This window comes from Momordica charantia (assembly GCF_013281855.1).
Source record: "Momordica charantia cultivar OHB3-1 chromosome 3 unlocalized genomic scaffold, Mcharantia_2.0 BLBB01000003.1, whole genome shotgun sequence".
Classification (NCBI taxonomy): domain Eukaryota; kingdom Viridiplantae; phylum Streptophyta; class Magnoliopsida; order Cucurbitales; family Cucurbitaceae; genus Momordica; species Momordica charantia.
In genome coordinates, this window is record NW_028275161.1 from 20911675 (window position 1) to 20926472 (window position 14798).

The 14798-nt window shown below is 37.1% G+C and overlaps 3 protein-coding genes across 3 annotated transcripts; 2 read left to right on the forward strand and 1 right to left on the reverse strand.

The window, feature by feature from the left end:
• Positions 1-5: 5 nt before the first annotated feature.
• Positions 6-3030, forward strand: LOC111008736 (calnexin homolog). The gene is made up of 6 exons (XM_022281526.2): positions 6-212; positions 342-411; positions 1023-2152; positions 2266-2337; positions 2431-2565; positions 2670-3030. Exons 1-6 carry the CDS (start codon positions 129-131, stop codon positions 2811-2813), a joined length of 1635 nt encoding a protein of 544 aa, XP_022137218.1. The 5' UTR covers positions 6-128; the 3' UTR covers positions 2814-3030.
• Positions 3031-4244: 1214 nt separating this feature from the next.
• On the forward strand, positions 4245-8274 carry CRL (crumpled leaf). The gene is made up of 10 exons (XM_022281525.2): positions 4245-4792; positions 4886-4935; positions 5120-5180; positions 5272-5307; positions 5457-5507; positions 5919-6011; positions 7099-7203; positions 7365-7457; positions 7554-7717; positions 7833-8274. Exons 1-9 carry the CDS (start codon positions 4610-4612, stop codon positions 7686-7688), a joined length of 807 nt encoding a protein of 268 aa, XP_022137217.1. The 5' UTR covers positions 4245-4609; the 3' UTR covers positions 7689-7717; positions 7833-8274.
• Positions 8275-8435: 161 nt separating this feature from the next.
• LOC111008734 (transducin family protein / WD-40 repeat family protein) lies at positions 8436-14012 on the reverse strand. The gene is made up of 7 exons (XM_022281524.2): positions 13745-14012; positions 13172-13565; positions 12868-13030; positions 12394-12438; positions 11643-11808; positions 11076-11446; positions 8436-9098 (listed from the first exon to the last, which is right to left on the reverse strand). Exons 1-7 carry the CDS (start codon positions 13892-13894, stop codon positions 8780-8782), a joined length of 1608 nt encoding a protein of 535 aa, XP_022137216.1. The 5' UTR covers positions 13895-14012; the 3' UTR covers positions 8436-8779.
• Between the last annotated feature and the right edge of the window lie 786 nt (positions 14013-14798).

Genomic DNA, 14798 nt, shown 5'->3' on the forward strand with positions numbered 1-14798 from the left:
ATGGAAGAGTAGAAAGGGGGCGGAGAAGTTTGCCGGACTCTTCAAATGTTTTGAGAGAGATTTGTTTTTCTGATCGGGATCTAATCTACTAAGGCTGAACAGAGTGTCTAGGGTTTGAGATCCAGAAGATGAAGGCGGTTCCTTTAGGGCTTGCTGCGGCTTTGCTTGTTTTTTGTCTTTCACTTGCTCAGCTCCGAGCATCGGACGACGAGGTAATCTGTTTGAGCTTGTTTGTGCCTTCATTTCTATACTACTTCTATTAGATAAAGATCTAATGGGAATACTCTATATCTGAAACTCCAATTTACATGTCTTAACTTTTCTGTTTTCGTGGAGTTCAGATCTTGTACGAGTCCTTCGACGAGAGCTTTGAAGGACGCTGGATCGTGTCCGAGAAGGATGATTATCAAGGTTGGTTTTTCTTTCTTGTTTTTCAAGATTATTCCACGATCTTTTGTAATCATTGCATATGCCGAATTCTTTCCAGCTCAATGTATGTATTGCTTAATCGATGTGTCAAAAAGAAGTGAAGTAACGAGTGAATGGATCGTGTATTCGATTATCTGTTGGATGCTGGAAATGCTTTCCTTCTTTTTGCGTGGGGGGTGGGAATAACCATTTAAACGCACCTTCCTTCAGTCGCTATCATCTATTTGTTACTACGTCGTCTCTGATTTAATAATTTGTGTGTTGCATTTTTCTAAGGCTTGTTTATGAGCCAAATAATTTATTAAATTTACTTCGATGGGCTGGCATCATTTCTTATTGGAGAATTGTATCTGAGCGGAAAATTATGTCTTTCCAGACATTGAGATGGTTGACTATAGTGAGACAATGGGGTGGAGTTACATCCTTATCTAATTGCGAGCAGTTTTTATTTGGATTTGAATGAATAAGAGTAGTTAATGGCGTTAATATGGCGGAATAATGAATTAACGTAGGATTTATAGATATATAGTCTTGCAAGCGGTTTGATTGGAGGGAGTTGCTAATGTAACTTATAATTCTGTTGTATTTTATAGGTGTCTGGAAGCATTCTACGAGTGAGGGACATGAAGATTACGGACTATTAGTGAGTCAGAAGGCGAGGAAATACGCCATTGTTAAAGAGCTCGATGAGCCAGTGAGTCTGAAGGACGGAACTGTGGTTCTCCAGTTCGAGACTCGCCTACAAAATGGGCTTGAATGTGGTGGTGCCTATCTGAAATACTTACGGCCCCAAGATGCTGGATGGAAAGCTAAGGAATTCGATAATGAATCTCCTTACTCCATCATGTTTGGACCTGACAAGTGCGGGGCCACGAACAAGGTGCACTTCATCTTGAAGCATAAGAACCCCAAGACTGGAGAGTACGTTGAGCATCATCTAAAGAACCCTCCTTCCGTTCCATCTGACAAATTGTCTCATGTTTACACCGCCATTTTTGAATCTGGCAATAATGTGCGAATTCTCATTGATGGGAGTGAGAAGAAGAAAGCCAATTTCCTTTCCGAGGATGATTTTGAGCCTCCTCTAATCCCTGCCAAGACGATTCCTGATCCAGACGACAAGAAGCCAGAGGACTGGGATGAGAGAGCGAAAATTCCTGATCCTCTTGCAGTTAAGCCAGATGACTGGGATGAGGATGCTCCAGTGGAAATTGAAGATGAGGAAGCTGAAAAGCCTGAAGGATGGTTAGATGATGAACCCGAAGAGATAGATGATCCTGATGCCACCAAACCAGAAGACTGGGATGATGAAGAGGATGGTGAATGGGAGGCACCCAAGATTGATAACCCGAGATGTGAGATATCTCCTGGCTGTGGTGAATGGAAGAGACCAATGAAGAGTAATCCCGAATACAAGGGTAAGTGGCACGCCTCAGAAATCGACAATCCTAACTACAAGGGAATTTGGAAGCCTAGGCAGATTCCTAACCCCAGCTACTTTGAAATTGAAAAACCTGACTTCGATCCCGTGGCTGCAATTGGAATTGAGATCTGGACGATGCAAGATGGTATCTTGTTTGACAATATTTTGATCGCCAAAGATGAGAAAATTGCAAGTTCATACCGTGATACCAAATGGAAGCCAAAGTTTGAAGTCGAGAAAGAGAAGCAGAAGGCCGAGGAAGCTGCTGCTGCTGGTTCAGATGGGCTTGCAGTATACCAGGTACTTATTTTTAGTTCCATTCACCACAGCCAGTATATCAGTTTTTTAGTTATGTCATTTATAGAAAACATAGAAATTTTTCCTCACGCCTGGCTTTCGTGGTTACCCTGCAGAAGAAAGTATTCGATGTCCTATACAAGATTGCCGACATTCCCTTCCTAAGTCAATACAAGTCAAAAATACTTGTAAGTGAGCAAGTACCCTGTCTTTCTCTGCATCTATAATATATAGGTTGTTTATCTAGTACGCCCTGTATTGAACGTGATGTATGTATGCAGGATGTCATTGAAAAGGGAGAGAAGCAACCAAATCTCACCATTGGCATCATCGTCTCCGTATTGGTGGTTTTCTTCACCGTATTATTGAGATTAGTCTTCGGAGGGAAGAAACAACCGGTTCCGGTGCCGGTGCCGGTGGGTGTTAAAATAATTATCTTTATGAATCTTTAAGCTGAAAAGAAGTTGGGAAGGAGGAGGGATTTAAGTTTTTTCTGTTCTTTCCTAATATTTGGTTGCAGGCAAAAAGAGAAGAGAAGAGCGGAGGTGCTGCAGCAGAGAGTTCCAAGGATCAAAGTAGCAGTGGAGAGAAGGATGGAGAAGAGAAGGAAGAGGCTGCTGCTGCGCCCGCTCGTCGAAGGTCTGGCGCTAGGCGAGATAATTAGAAGGAAAAGAATCGAGTCTTTTGCAATTTATGGTTCTGAATGAAGAAGTTGAAAGAAACTAGTTGTGATTGTACGCTGATTCTTGATTTTTTTTTTCCGTCGCTTGAGGTAGTCTTTTAAGTATACTATTTTGATGTTTAGATAATGAGATGTTGTGCCGGGTCGTGAAACTTTGGTCTGGATGGGAGAATTTTGAGGAAAAAATATTTTGGATTAACTATTTTTTTTAAAAAATTTTTATTTCCCTTTCTTTTTTTCTTGATTTACTTTTATGCATTTCGTAGGCAATATTTAAAAAAAAAATTTATCCGATAAGAAATTAAAATATAGGAGTGTTAATTGTTATATTAATATAAATCCACCAGTTTTATTGGTCGGTAAAATGACAAAATTACACCTGCTTCTCACACTGCTTTCTTTCTCGCTTTTAAACTTAGCTGTTACTTACCGTATTTCTTTCCTTTTTCTGTCACTTTTTGGCGAACAGCCAGCCATCGACGGTAACAGCTAAATTTATTTTCCTTTTGTAATAATATTATAAAGTCTTGATAACAGAAATTAAATCCTTCTCAATTTTTTCGTTTAATAGTTAATAATCACGATAACGAGAATAACGCCGATTACATCTATAGAAAACTATAATAACAAATAAATATTTAAATTAACAAATAAATATTTGATTATTTTTAAATAAGTAAAAATATTAATATTATGTTTAGAGAAATAATATATTTTATACTTTGTTATTTTTTTACACTGCTGAGACGTTGATAAATATGTCTGACAGAAACGTAATATTCTAATTTTATAAAAAATATTTGTAATTAGTTAAAAATAATTTTAGCATAATCCAGAAGTTATTGGCATGCCAATAAATAAATCTAGTTGGTATTGGCAATAGCTTTGTATTTGGTTTTGATTGATGAAGCCAAGTGATTAAGCAAGCCATGTGGGTCTAGATTCATTTTGCCTTCTGGTGGCTCTTGTTTGGTCAGATAATAGACGGTGAGAAAACGCTCTTCATGAAACAATAAATCCTGCGAAAACTTTAATTTTGCCTAATTTATTTTATAAGAAAATTATAATATTTTTTTATATAAATTACAATTTAAATCTTACCCTAAACCTTGCCACCAGTGAAAAGTAAACGAAAATGAACGATAAAGAGAAATATGAATTAATTTTCTTTTAGTAAGGATCAATATTCGAACTTACAACTTTTTTGTCATAAAAATAAGTGGGACCAAAATATTCGAGATTAAAAAAAAGTGTTAAAACTTAAATTAGTGAATGCTAAAAAATAAATTAAAAAGAATAACAAATAAATCGAGACTTTCTGAAAAAAATAAAAAATAAAAAGATTGAGACTACAGTTGTAATTTAGAAAGGGACATTTGAAGGCGTTTATATATCAGAGGATATATTATGAATCGACAAATTATGAATTAAATTGGGGTGCACACATTTTCTGTGGCCATGGCGTTTCTTGTGTATATATCGAGAGATTGAAGAGGACGTTGAACAGAAGAGCCCGCCGTGATGTGGCGAAGTTTCACGAGCCGACGCCCGAAATTCGGTATTGGAGAGTGGAGTAATGGGGTGTCAATTTGACGACACTAATTTAGCGCCCACCTCCTAATTTCTCTCACGGTGGCCGTCGCTTCCAAAATTTTCTCTTACAACTCTGCGCTAAATCTCGACTCTACTCTTTAAAGTTCGATTTCGTGCTCTGAATGATTCTGGTAACCTGGAGAAGATCGTGATGGTGGGTGTTTGAGAGCTGAGGAAGTGAAGCTATGGGTACCAATTCCAATTCAAACAATGACAATAACAGCTCAGTAGGATGGAACAGAGCTGGGGGTTTGATAATGAAGACTTTGGTACTGGTCGGAGGTGCCCTTTTGCTTAAACGCCTTACTAAGTCCACGACCCGCTGGGATCATGCTCGCTTCGTTTCCCAGTCCCTTTCCGGCGAAAAGGTCTTTGTTCGAACATCCCCGCAAAAACCCCAATTTCTACTTATCACATTCTTTTAATCCTTTTGAATGTCTTCTTTTCTTGAATTTTGATAGTTTTCGAAGGAGCAAGCATCCAGGGATCCTGATAATTACTTCAATATTAGGTACGAGATACGTGAATGCTGTTTAGTAGCTGTGAATTGTACGATTCTAGTCTGCTACTAAATGAAGAACCCATTTTCAATCCTATTTGACTAGGGTTTCATCGTCCCCTCTGTTTGAATTGTAGTTTGGATAAATTTTTTGATGAATGATTTTTGATTGACGGGCTTAAGTATTGTGTTTTAGAATGACTACGTGCCCTGCAGCAGAAATGGTTGATGGTTCTACGGTGTTATACTTCGAACAAGTGAGTCTAGCCCTCTTCCTGCTTAATAATATTCCTTTTAGCAGCTCTTTCCAACAGAAATCAATCCTCATTTGATTTCTTGTTTTGACAGGCTTTCTCCAGAACTCCTCAAAAACCCTTTCGCCAGGTATTGTTAATTATCTCACCCTCTTCCTTAGTTTGCAGTTTGAGATTTATCAAGCAAAAGAAATGTAGCCATTTATGAACTCCTATGTTTAATTTGCTATACTTTCCTTCATTATACCTATAATAATTTGATTAGTTCTATGGTTGCAGAGATTTTATACGGTGAAGCCATGTTCAAAGGAGATGAAATGTGATGTGGAGGTGAGCAGCACATATTCTGTTTTGTAGTTGGTGTAAATGTAGGGTATGTAATTCCTACTACAAATTTCTACAGGTGTATAGTTGCTGGTATGGTTGGTGGCAGAATTTGCAGCAGAAGAAAGAGACAGAATAATAACATTGAAATAGTTTACTTGATGGGGGCTTGCTATTTATAATTTATAAATAGAATAAGTAGTAATCATAGAATAGATAGATTACAAAATTGAGTATTTTCTAAGTGGAGCCTAGACACTTCATTTAATTAGTACAACCAAGAAAATCATAATGGTTTGGAAGTAATGTGTAACATGCATGATATTTGAAGAAATATGACGTTGCTATCTTTGCCCATTTTATTGAAATCCGACTGATGTGACCTCCAAAAGTATCTTACATTTGTTCACTCTGCAGCTAAGCTCATACGCCATACGGGATATGGAGGAGTACAAGAATTTTTGTGATCGAACAAAAGACCAACGTCCTCTTCCCGAAGAAATTGTTGGGGTTAGCCATCTGCTATAACACTTTCATCAGATTTTCTATTGCTTCGATATAAGTTTGTTTCAAAATATGTTATTTTAGTTTATCCATTATCCTAGTCCTATTCCTGACCAACTTTAACTCTATGTTCATTTAGAAATAGGGCACAGGGTGCTCTTGGAGCTGCTTAACACAGAGTAGTAGTTGAACCTAGTCCTATCTTCCAAAATTTACTGCTCAATTTTATCAACTTTGGTTTTGACGAGGGACTCAAATCCATGTTTATACTTTGACTTTTCATAGTTGGACCAAGTAAAAAGTTGAAGCTTGGTTCTGAGCCGGGAACTAAATTGAAGTATAGGTGGGGAACTTTCAGTAAGCTCAACATAACTTCACTGTTAAGACTTGAGATAATAAAAAAGTGAACATGGGCATGGACGTTGGACGGGAATACCAAACTACCCACTGAAGAGCACAAAGTCTGGTCCTTATGTCTGTAAGGTAGCAGGTTGAACCATTGGAATTGCAGCAGTGGGTAATCAGACTGCAGACTTGGATATATGGACATACGAGTTTAATGTTGTGCTGACTCTAATTACTTGATTGGATACTGAATGAGTGGTTTTCCATCTTTTAATCAGTTCAATAACTCAGTCAAATTCCTAATCTGACAATAAGTTCTAATGATACCCCATTAATGCATAGAACGAGCCGTTTGGTGATGAAATAATACACACTGATTAAGTTAGAACAGGTCAACACGAGTTACCATAGTTAATGGTGGAGATAAGCATGGTTATGAAGATAGTGAAGAAGAAGAAAATAAAGTTTTAATGCTTCTGAGGGTATATATTTTAGATGCTATATAGTTTGAACATCTTTGTCTATTCAATATTATCTTGTTTGGATGATCAGATGCAGAGTATTTTATAAATCTTCTACATTTCTCTTTCTTACAGCCTTGTGGAGTTCATAAGATTGGTATTATTATTGTTTTCAGCACTATAAATATCAAAACCCAATATTGCCTAAGTCTGGTCCTTAGTGAAACTGTAACAGAGGGAGATTCTAGCTGGGTGAATCTCATACAAGTCTAGATTTTCATGCACAGGACATTGCAGAGCATTTGACTACTTTACATCTTAAGCGCTGTGATCGTGGAAAACGTTGCCTGTATGAAGGTTCAACTCCTCCCGGTGGTTTTCCAAATTCATGGGTAAGAGCATCTGGATGTCTATGTTTTATTGTAATTCCACATAAATATTCGGTTTTTCTTATCTGTGAGAATTGTAAGATTAAAAAGTTAGATAACCCAACTGCAATATTCCAGTCACCAATTACTCCCTTCCCTTACCATTGGCCTTCTGTTTACGACAGAATGGAGCAGCCTACTGTACTTCAGAAATTGCTATCCTAAAGAATAACGAAGTACATACCTGGGAAAGGGGTTACGACGATGATGGAAACCAGGTTCTTTTTATGTACTTCATATTTCAATCTCATAAGAAAGGAGAAAATGTTGTAAAGAACCTCAAATAAATTGAATGTTTGATTTGCTTGTTACAGGTTTGGGGAACAAAAGAAGGACCTTATGAATTCAAGCCAGTTCCAGCCTCCAGTCTCAAAGACATGTTTTCTCCATTAAATTTCTCTCAGCTATCCATGGAGAAAAGAATAGAGGGTTCATTTGTCTTGCAATAATAGTCTCCCACTAATCTTTCTTATTTAGTGTAAATTTTCATCACCTTTTCTATCCGAAATATAATCTTGCATTTGCTTGTCATGTTTATTCTTTATATCTCGTTAGTTTTTTGGTCAAATATTTTTACACGTGTACAATTACAGTCAGGAGCCAGTCGAATTCTTGAAAGCAAGCAAAATGGCAGTCAACTGGCCACCCTTGTAGGCATGCTCTCCGGTGGACCAATTACAAAGTTCAGTTCAGGGGCAACTACGCAGTAACTGTTCCCTCCTTTCTTATCTCAGATATAACCCTTGAGAAGGCAACCATAGCTTAGCCTATCTATTTCTGATGTTTAAACTTCATGTTCAGGAAGATAGAGGAGTTGTGTAGGAAAGGTAGTGAATAAAGGTTTGGCTTACAGGAGAAATTTGAGGAATATTCTAGTCTACCACATACATTTTTTAGAATAATAGCGGCTGAAGTTTCCTATCTTTTCACCAATGGAGTGGTGTAATGGTTCTTTATGGAACATGTAACCTACTTTAAAGTGTGTAATGCTCGAATTTTTTCCTTGTATTTTATGAAGATGCATTAATTTGGTGACTTCTTTTGGGGGAATTCAAGCCACATACTTCCACAAATCGACTCACTCTCAATTTTCAATGAACAGTGGCATAAATTTTCAAGTTTTAATCGTGTATCGAGTTTACTTAAGATGAGCTCAAATGCACGTTGGTCTGTGGGAATCTAAAGATGATGTCAAATTTAAAACAGTAAAATATATGTCAATGCAAACATATGCAATGATATGAAAGCATTGGCATTCCACTTTCCGTTGCTTAAGAATGCTTGTTTGATATTACAAAGATGACAACAATTCACGAGCAGGTTGTCAATGTTCAAAATAGGCACTACACGTTTGGAACGTCTAAGACAACTAACTGAGCATTGCAATATCGCTTCTTACTACCCAAAAATAACATTCTTCTTCAGTGGATGGCACTCATTTTCTCATCTTTGAACAAAAATTTATTCCCTTCAAAAAACAAAAAAAAGGGGGGGGCTAGACAAGTCCAATGGGCAAATAAGAACATTGTGGATGGGAACTTCATGCTGTTTTGTGCAATCCAATGTTCAGATCAGAAGATATGGAAATAAGAAGCGGGAGAGATTGGAGCCATACTGCCTTGAAGACTCGTTTCTGATGAGCTTTTATAGACTGGGAAGGCTTGTGCAAATTGTACCTGATGTCAAACAGATGGATCACAGGATCTGCAGAGCCAGATGTCAAATACAAACCATCAGGGGACCAAGCCTGATTTATCAATGCTGACTGGGATTCACTGCTTTCCTGCTTCCACCCGAAGGCATGTAGTTCTGTCTGCCTAAGTCTGATATCATATAACCGAAGCTGCTTTTCTGGAGTTCTGCACGTAAAATATACAAGTATATAATCAAAATGCTTGTTTATGTCTCCTCTGGCATGATCGATATAATATTTCAGCCTAGACCTAAAGTAATTTAATCTCCACGTTTATATTCAATGGAAGCAAATGATAGAAATATTTGCAGGGGCTTTCATCAGGCAATATCAAATCTATAAAACAAATCAATACCTTGTAAAAATTTGTTTCGAATACTAACTTTAGCTCACACAATATGGTACTCAAAGTCAAGTCTTATAAGCTTTTTCCAGGACAGCTAAGTAATGCCATGCATCTTAGCCAAACCTGTCCTTGCTTATAGATAGAATAAGCCATGGTATTGGCCGCTCCAAAAAGTGGAACACTGCCCTTCTTGCTAAATGTGGCTGGGGGTTTATGTTGGGAACTAATGCTCTGTGGAGGAAAGTTATTCATAGCAAACATCCTTTGGCCCCTGGCAGTTGGATAAGAACGTTTCCAATCTAGAAGCCATTTTCAACTACAGCCTGCAACAGGGGATATATGCTACAAATGCAAGTTGGATGAAGGTTATAAAATTTGTTATGGGAGGATCCTTGGGTTCATGAAAGTCCTTCGAGGCTACTGTCTCCGAGGCTCTGGAGAGTCGTGAATGTTAGCAAATTTTTGTCAATCAATGATGGCAAAGGAGATTCAAGGGTGGAATCTTGAGTTTAGAAGAAATCTCAATGATCGGAGGTGAGTGACTGGACATTCTCTCAGAATTACTTCAAGATGATTTTAATCATTATTCAGACTCTAAAAGGTGGGTTTTTTTTTAACAATAGAAGCTCCTATACCTGAAAATCTTATTTCTTGGGTCTCTTTGAGATGGATGGAGTATTTGATAATTCAGAATTGCATGATCAAGGCTATTTGGAAAGCTGAAATTCCTAAAAAAACAAAAAAAAGTGAAGTTCTTCATGTGAGTACTTGCCCAAGATCAATTGAACACCTTGCAACAAAGTGGAACAAAGGATCCGTAACGTAACTATCCTTTAACCCCAAGTTGGTGCCTTCTTTGTATATGACCAGAATCATCTTTTTTTCCAATCTGTATTTTGGTGCTAGAAGTAGGGAAAAGTTGTTCAGTCACTAACCTATACTTTTTTTTGGGCCAAGAGATCAATAACAAGGTCATGAATCAACTTATTGGTCTTGTGGTACATCTCATACCAAACATCTGTAATTATGTATAAAGTATCCTGGTAGATGGGTCATACCCATAGTAGCTATTTATGATACTGCCATTTGTGCAATTGGTGCTTCCCAAAAGACAATGTATTGGTTCTCATCCAACTTCTTTGTGGTCATCATTTATGAGAGCAAGCTAAAATTATTTGGTCCAACACTGGCATGGCTCCCTATGAATATTGTGTTTTGAAAGATTGAAGGGCGTTTCAAGACTTTAGGGACCTATCTAGATCTTTTCCCTCTACTAAGTACGTGGTCCAAGGAATTTCCTCAAGCCAAGTGGGATCCTTGTCCCTAATTCCCATTAGATTTAGGGGGATTCCTCATTCCTTTTCTGTTCTCCCCTTGTGGTTAACACAGTTACACAAGTTTTGTTATAAACTTTTTTCTTTTAATAAAAGTATATTAAATATACCACCATTACACAAGTCAAATATGCTGAAGAGGCTATAAAAATATGTGCCAACATATTTGCAGTTCCCATCCTAGAACTAATGAATGAAAGTAACTTCTTCTGGGAAAAGGGTTGCAATTCATCACAATGCCTAAACATGTTTACTTCAAATTTTATGTCTAGAATAAGGCTTTCTGTTATTTAACAGCTAGTAGTAAATATGTAAAACTTTATGCACCACTAATTAAACAATAGAGCACATATATGTGTTAAGCAAACCAAACATAGACGTGTAAAGAAATGTGGGATCACCTTACATTTACAAACAAGACAGTTTATTTTCCATAGCAAACAGATAGTATTAGAAAGCTCACCCTGTTTGAACCATAAATAGGTTAAAATCACACGGATTAGGCAATATACTCATGCATTTACTTTCTATCTGATGCCTGTACTCTGTTCTTCCAACATTTACGTCAAACCCAAGAATTCTCTTGTCTGCCCCTGCTGAAAGAACGATGGGTTTCTGTTGCATCCCTGCAACTCCCATGACTGCTGAAGAGTGCAGATTCCTGTGCAATGCCTTTGGCTTCCATGTGTTCTCTCCATCTTTCTCTTTCCATTGTATGACAGCATGATCGCTACCACCAGTGACAAATGATGAATTATCCCAAGGCAAGAAAATTATGCTGTTGATGATGCCCTTTACGTGGGGCTTATCCTCAAGGAAAGTAACACGTGCTTTCTGTCAATGGACAGACATAAAAATTCACTTTAGTCACAAAAACCTCAAATCACCGACTTTTAAATATGAAAAGGTACAATTTAGTTGTCTTGGAAAGGAGATATAGTTCCACCCCCATTTCTTCACATCTAAAATCATAATCTCACCAGAGAAGTGCATTTAAAAGGTAAACATTGATTTCTAATATAAACCATACCCCTTCACTTTTGTTCAGATTCATAATTGACACCTGTAAGTCCCCACCATCAGCACTGTAAACAAGAAATAAACGATTGCCCTCTGGATGCCAGGCTATATCTTCCGGCCATCTCCTCTGCTTTGGAGATACACAGTCAGCAGAACTAAGTAGAGAGGCACCAGACCTGTGATTGAGGGAGTGAATGAGAGGAGAGGAACAAACACGCTTAAGCATCTCTATATTTGGGTAGAAATTGGAAAAGATCATGTCGCATATGCAATAAAGAAGAGACTCTAGTTCTGAAGACATATCAAGAAGTGCGTCATATAGATATACTTTAAGGGATGAGCGATAAGGTATTTCACCACACATATTGCAATACAAAACATCGTACAAATACATTCCTCCAATAGGAAACCACATCCACATTAAAAAAGCCTTCTCATACTCTAACTATATATCTCAAAGCAACAAATGAGCATTTGTACCATCCATCAACTACGAGCATCATTTTAACTTGCACAAGAAACTCGCACTAATGCGTATTAATTTTTATTCCATAGAAATCAACAATGGCATGATCAAAACATTAGAAGATAAATTGACAGCTCATTGAAAGAGGCTTCTCATAAATACAATGTTCCAGACTCACCAATTGGCATGGCAAATATTTCTTAGTTAAACCAGAATGGTCATAGCTTACAGCTCTAAAAGATGATACCAGTAGATGATACGATCTAGGATAAGTTGGGAGACAACTAGCACTCACCCTTTGGAATGTAACTGCCACAAGCTGACTACTCCATCCAGGGCACTGTAAAGCGTAAACGTTTCAATTCCAAAAAGAAAAGTTAGGATTTGCATCGTTTCCTAGAAGGCAGGAAAAGTAAATCAACGGCAAGCCTAATCAAAGTTGAAATTTTAAGATTAAATGTATCATGGTGGTCCAATATGGAACCTAAATTAATCTTAACCCATTCATCTGGGGTGTTAAGTACGCTGGAAAGTATACTCAGATCATCTTCTTAATCACTGTACAATTGGCAGGAACTGGAGAGAAGAAAATAGGATTTCATAAGAAGAGAAGTGTCGTTCTCCCTACTCGTTTGACGGGTACCATGCCTTAAAAAGGGACAATAAATTTCTTTTAAGGTACTGGAGCGGCCAGTTATAGTTTTAAGTATAGGTTTCTTCGGTCTTTCTGTGTGGGTAAATTCTATACAATCTTTATGTAGTTAGTTACCTGGTCACAAATAGCTGTTCATTAACTGGGCATGAGATGAGACTCCTCAACTTTCTCTTATGCTGACTGGAGATGTGATTGCTCCCAAAGCAACGGATTAGAGAGGGTGATGCACTGCTTCGTATTAATGAGACCAACTCTTTATGTTCCTTGTCCTGCTGCTCTGAAATAAAGAGTTCAAAGTTAGCAGTCATCACGAAAGAACTCTTGTATGATCTATCATATATGCATAGCCATAAACCTAATGAAGTTGCAGCTGAAAAGTGAAACTACAGAGAGAATATTCGACCAACGAGAATCCTACCAAGCTTCCGTTTTGTCCCTCTTTCAAGACTGTTCGAAGTTTCTCGAAGAGAAGAGTTGCCAATAGTTTTGTCCTGTTCAACTTTAATTACATTCTTAGAATGAGAAGGACTGGATTGAACCCTGTAGCTATTTGAACTCTTTACTCCATTCCCGGCCAATTTACTATTCTGGGAAATCATTGGAGCCACAGCGGGAATTACAAGCTCTGGTTTCGACAACGACTGGGGCTTGCTACCTTCATTCACAGGGACAGGAATACTTGACGTTTGCTCCACTTTCACACTTACCGCTCTACTTTTCAGAGACTCTTTTGATGACACCACATTGTTTTGGCGTCGAAGCCGGGCCAATTTAGATTCTGAATCGTTTAATCTCTTCTCTGCTTCTTCAAGCTGCAGACGCTTAAGAAATGAGGGTTAGTTGCGAAAGGAAAACGGGAGAATAAAATGCATCAATCAATGCAGTAATTCTGTAATTAAAGTCTTCTCTTTCTAGTCAGATAAACCCCAAATTTGTCTTAGGTTACAGCAAGAATCGAAGGAATAGAAGTGAATTAAAAAGAGAGATAGACCTGTGAAGTGTAGTAGGAGATGCGCTGCTTCAGATGTTGGACTTCACGGCAACGATGATCGATCAGAGCCACCAAGGCCTCCTCTTGCTCTTCCTTGCTGTTGCTTCCATCGTTCTCTTCCGCGGCCTCCGCCATGTTCTTCGCCTCCATTGATATTGGTAATAAGAATTAGTTCATTTCTCCATTCTCCGCGGCTCTGAGCGTCCGATGGGTTTCTTCTTTTGTTTAGCCTCTTTTTTTCTTCCTTAAAAAATTAATTTTTAATTTTGTTTTTAATTTTTTACACGCCCTGGCCCTATGATCGTAGAGTCCATGGGAGATTGTCTACCTAAAAAACTGTAATATCATTGCTTTCCATTTTTTCTTTTTCTTTTTTTTTTCCTGGGAAGTAATATATATATATATATATATATATATATATATTTCTTTTGTGGAAGTAATATCATTTACATGCAAGTGACACGTCGCAGATATTTTCAGTGAGAATTTTCCTGAACATATGTAAACAAAAATTCAATTTTACCCTCTACATTTGAAAATTTGTTATAAACTTTAATCCTAACCCTTTCCATCTTCTTAGACTTCACATAAATATTGCAATCTTTATACTTTAATGGACTAACGTCAACAATTACATAGAATAAAATTGAAATCAACTTTTGAAATGATACAAATCTCTTATCTATTTATAAATTATCAAATAGTAGAGTTGGATATTGATTTTTTTTAAGAAAATCAGTAAATTTTAAAAGATTTTTTGTCTTACTTTACGTTAAAATTAGTAGTGAGTTTAACAAACTTTGAAAAAAAAAATTGTAATACCCATCTAAATTTAGGGTTTAATTTGATAGAATTGAAAGTTTAGAATAAAAATGGATGCTCCTTTTTAAGTTTAGGATAAATTTTAATTTTTTAAAAGTAAAATTCAATTTTTAATTTTGCTACTTATTCATATTTCAAATTTAATTGAAATTGAAATTTGTAAGGTTAAAATTAACTAAAAAATATATTTTAAATTTAACTAAGAAGAAGTTTATTTTTGGTCCCAAAATGA

Bases quoted from the DNA above. Each gene is read 5' to 3' on its own strand.
- LOC111008736 (XM_022281526.2), top strand. From the start codon at position 129: ATGAAGGCGGTTCCTTTAGGGCTTGCTGCGGCTTTGCTTGTTTTTTGT. The intron at 2,153-2,265 runs GTACTTATTTTT...GTTACCCTGCAG, and splicing joins ATGGGCTTGCAGTATACCAG to AAGAAAGTATTCGATGTCCT. The intron at 2,566-2,669 runs GTGGGTGTTAAA...ATTTGGTTGCAG, and splicing joins CGGTTCCGGTGCCGGTGCCG to GCAAAAAGAGAAGAGAAGAG.
- CRL (XM_022281525.2), top strand. From the start codon at position 4,610: ATGGGTACCAATTCCAATTCAAACAATGACAATAACAGCTCAGTAGGA. The intron at 4,936-5,119 runs GTACGAGATACG...ATTGTGTTTTAG, and splicing joins GATAATTACTTCAATATTAG to AATGACTACGTGCCCTGCAG. The intron at 5,181-5,271 runs GTGAGTCTAGCC...TTGTTTTGACAG, and splicing joins CGGTGTTATACTTCGAACAA to GCTTTCTCCAGAACTCCTCA.
- LOC111008734 (XM_022281524.2), bottom strand. From the start codon at position 13,894: ATGGAGGCGAAGAACATGGCGGAGGCCGCGGAAGAGAACGATGGAAGC. The intron at 13,566-13,744 runs GTCTATCTCTCT...AAGCGTCTGCAG, and splicing joins TCTCCTACTACACTTCACAG to CTTGAAGAAGCAGAGAAGAG. The intron at 12,439-12,867 runs GTAACTAACTAC...TACGCTTTACAG, and splicing joins GAACAGCTATTTGTGACCAG to TGCCCTGGATGGAGTAGTCA.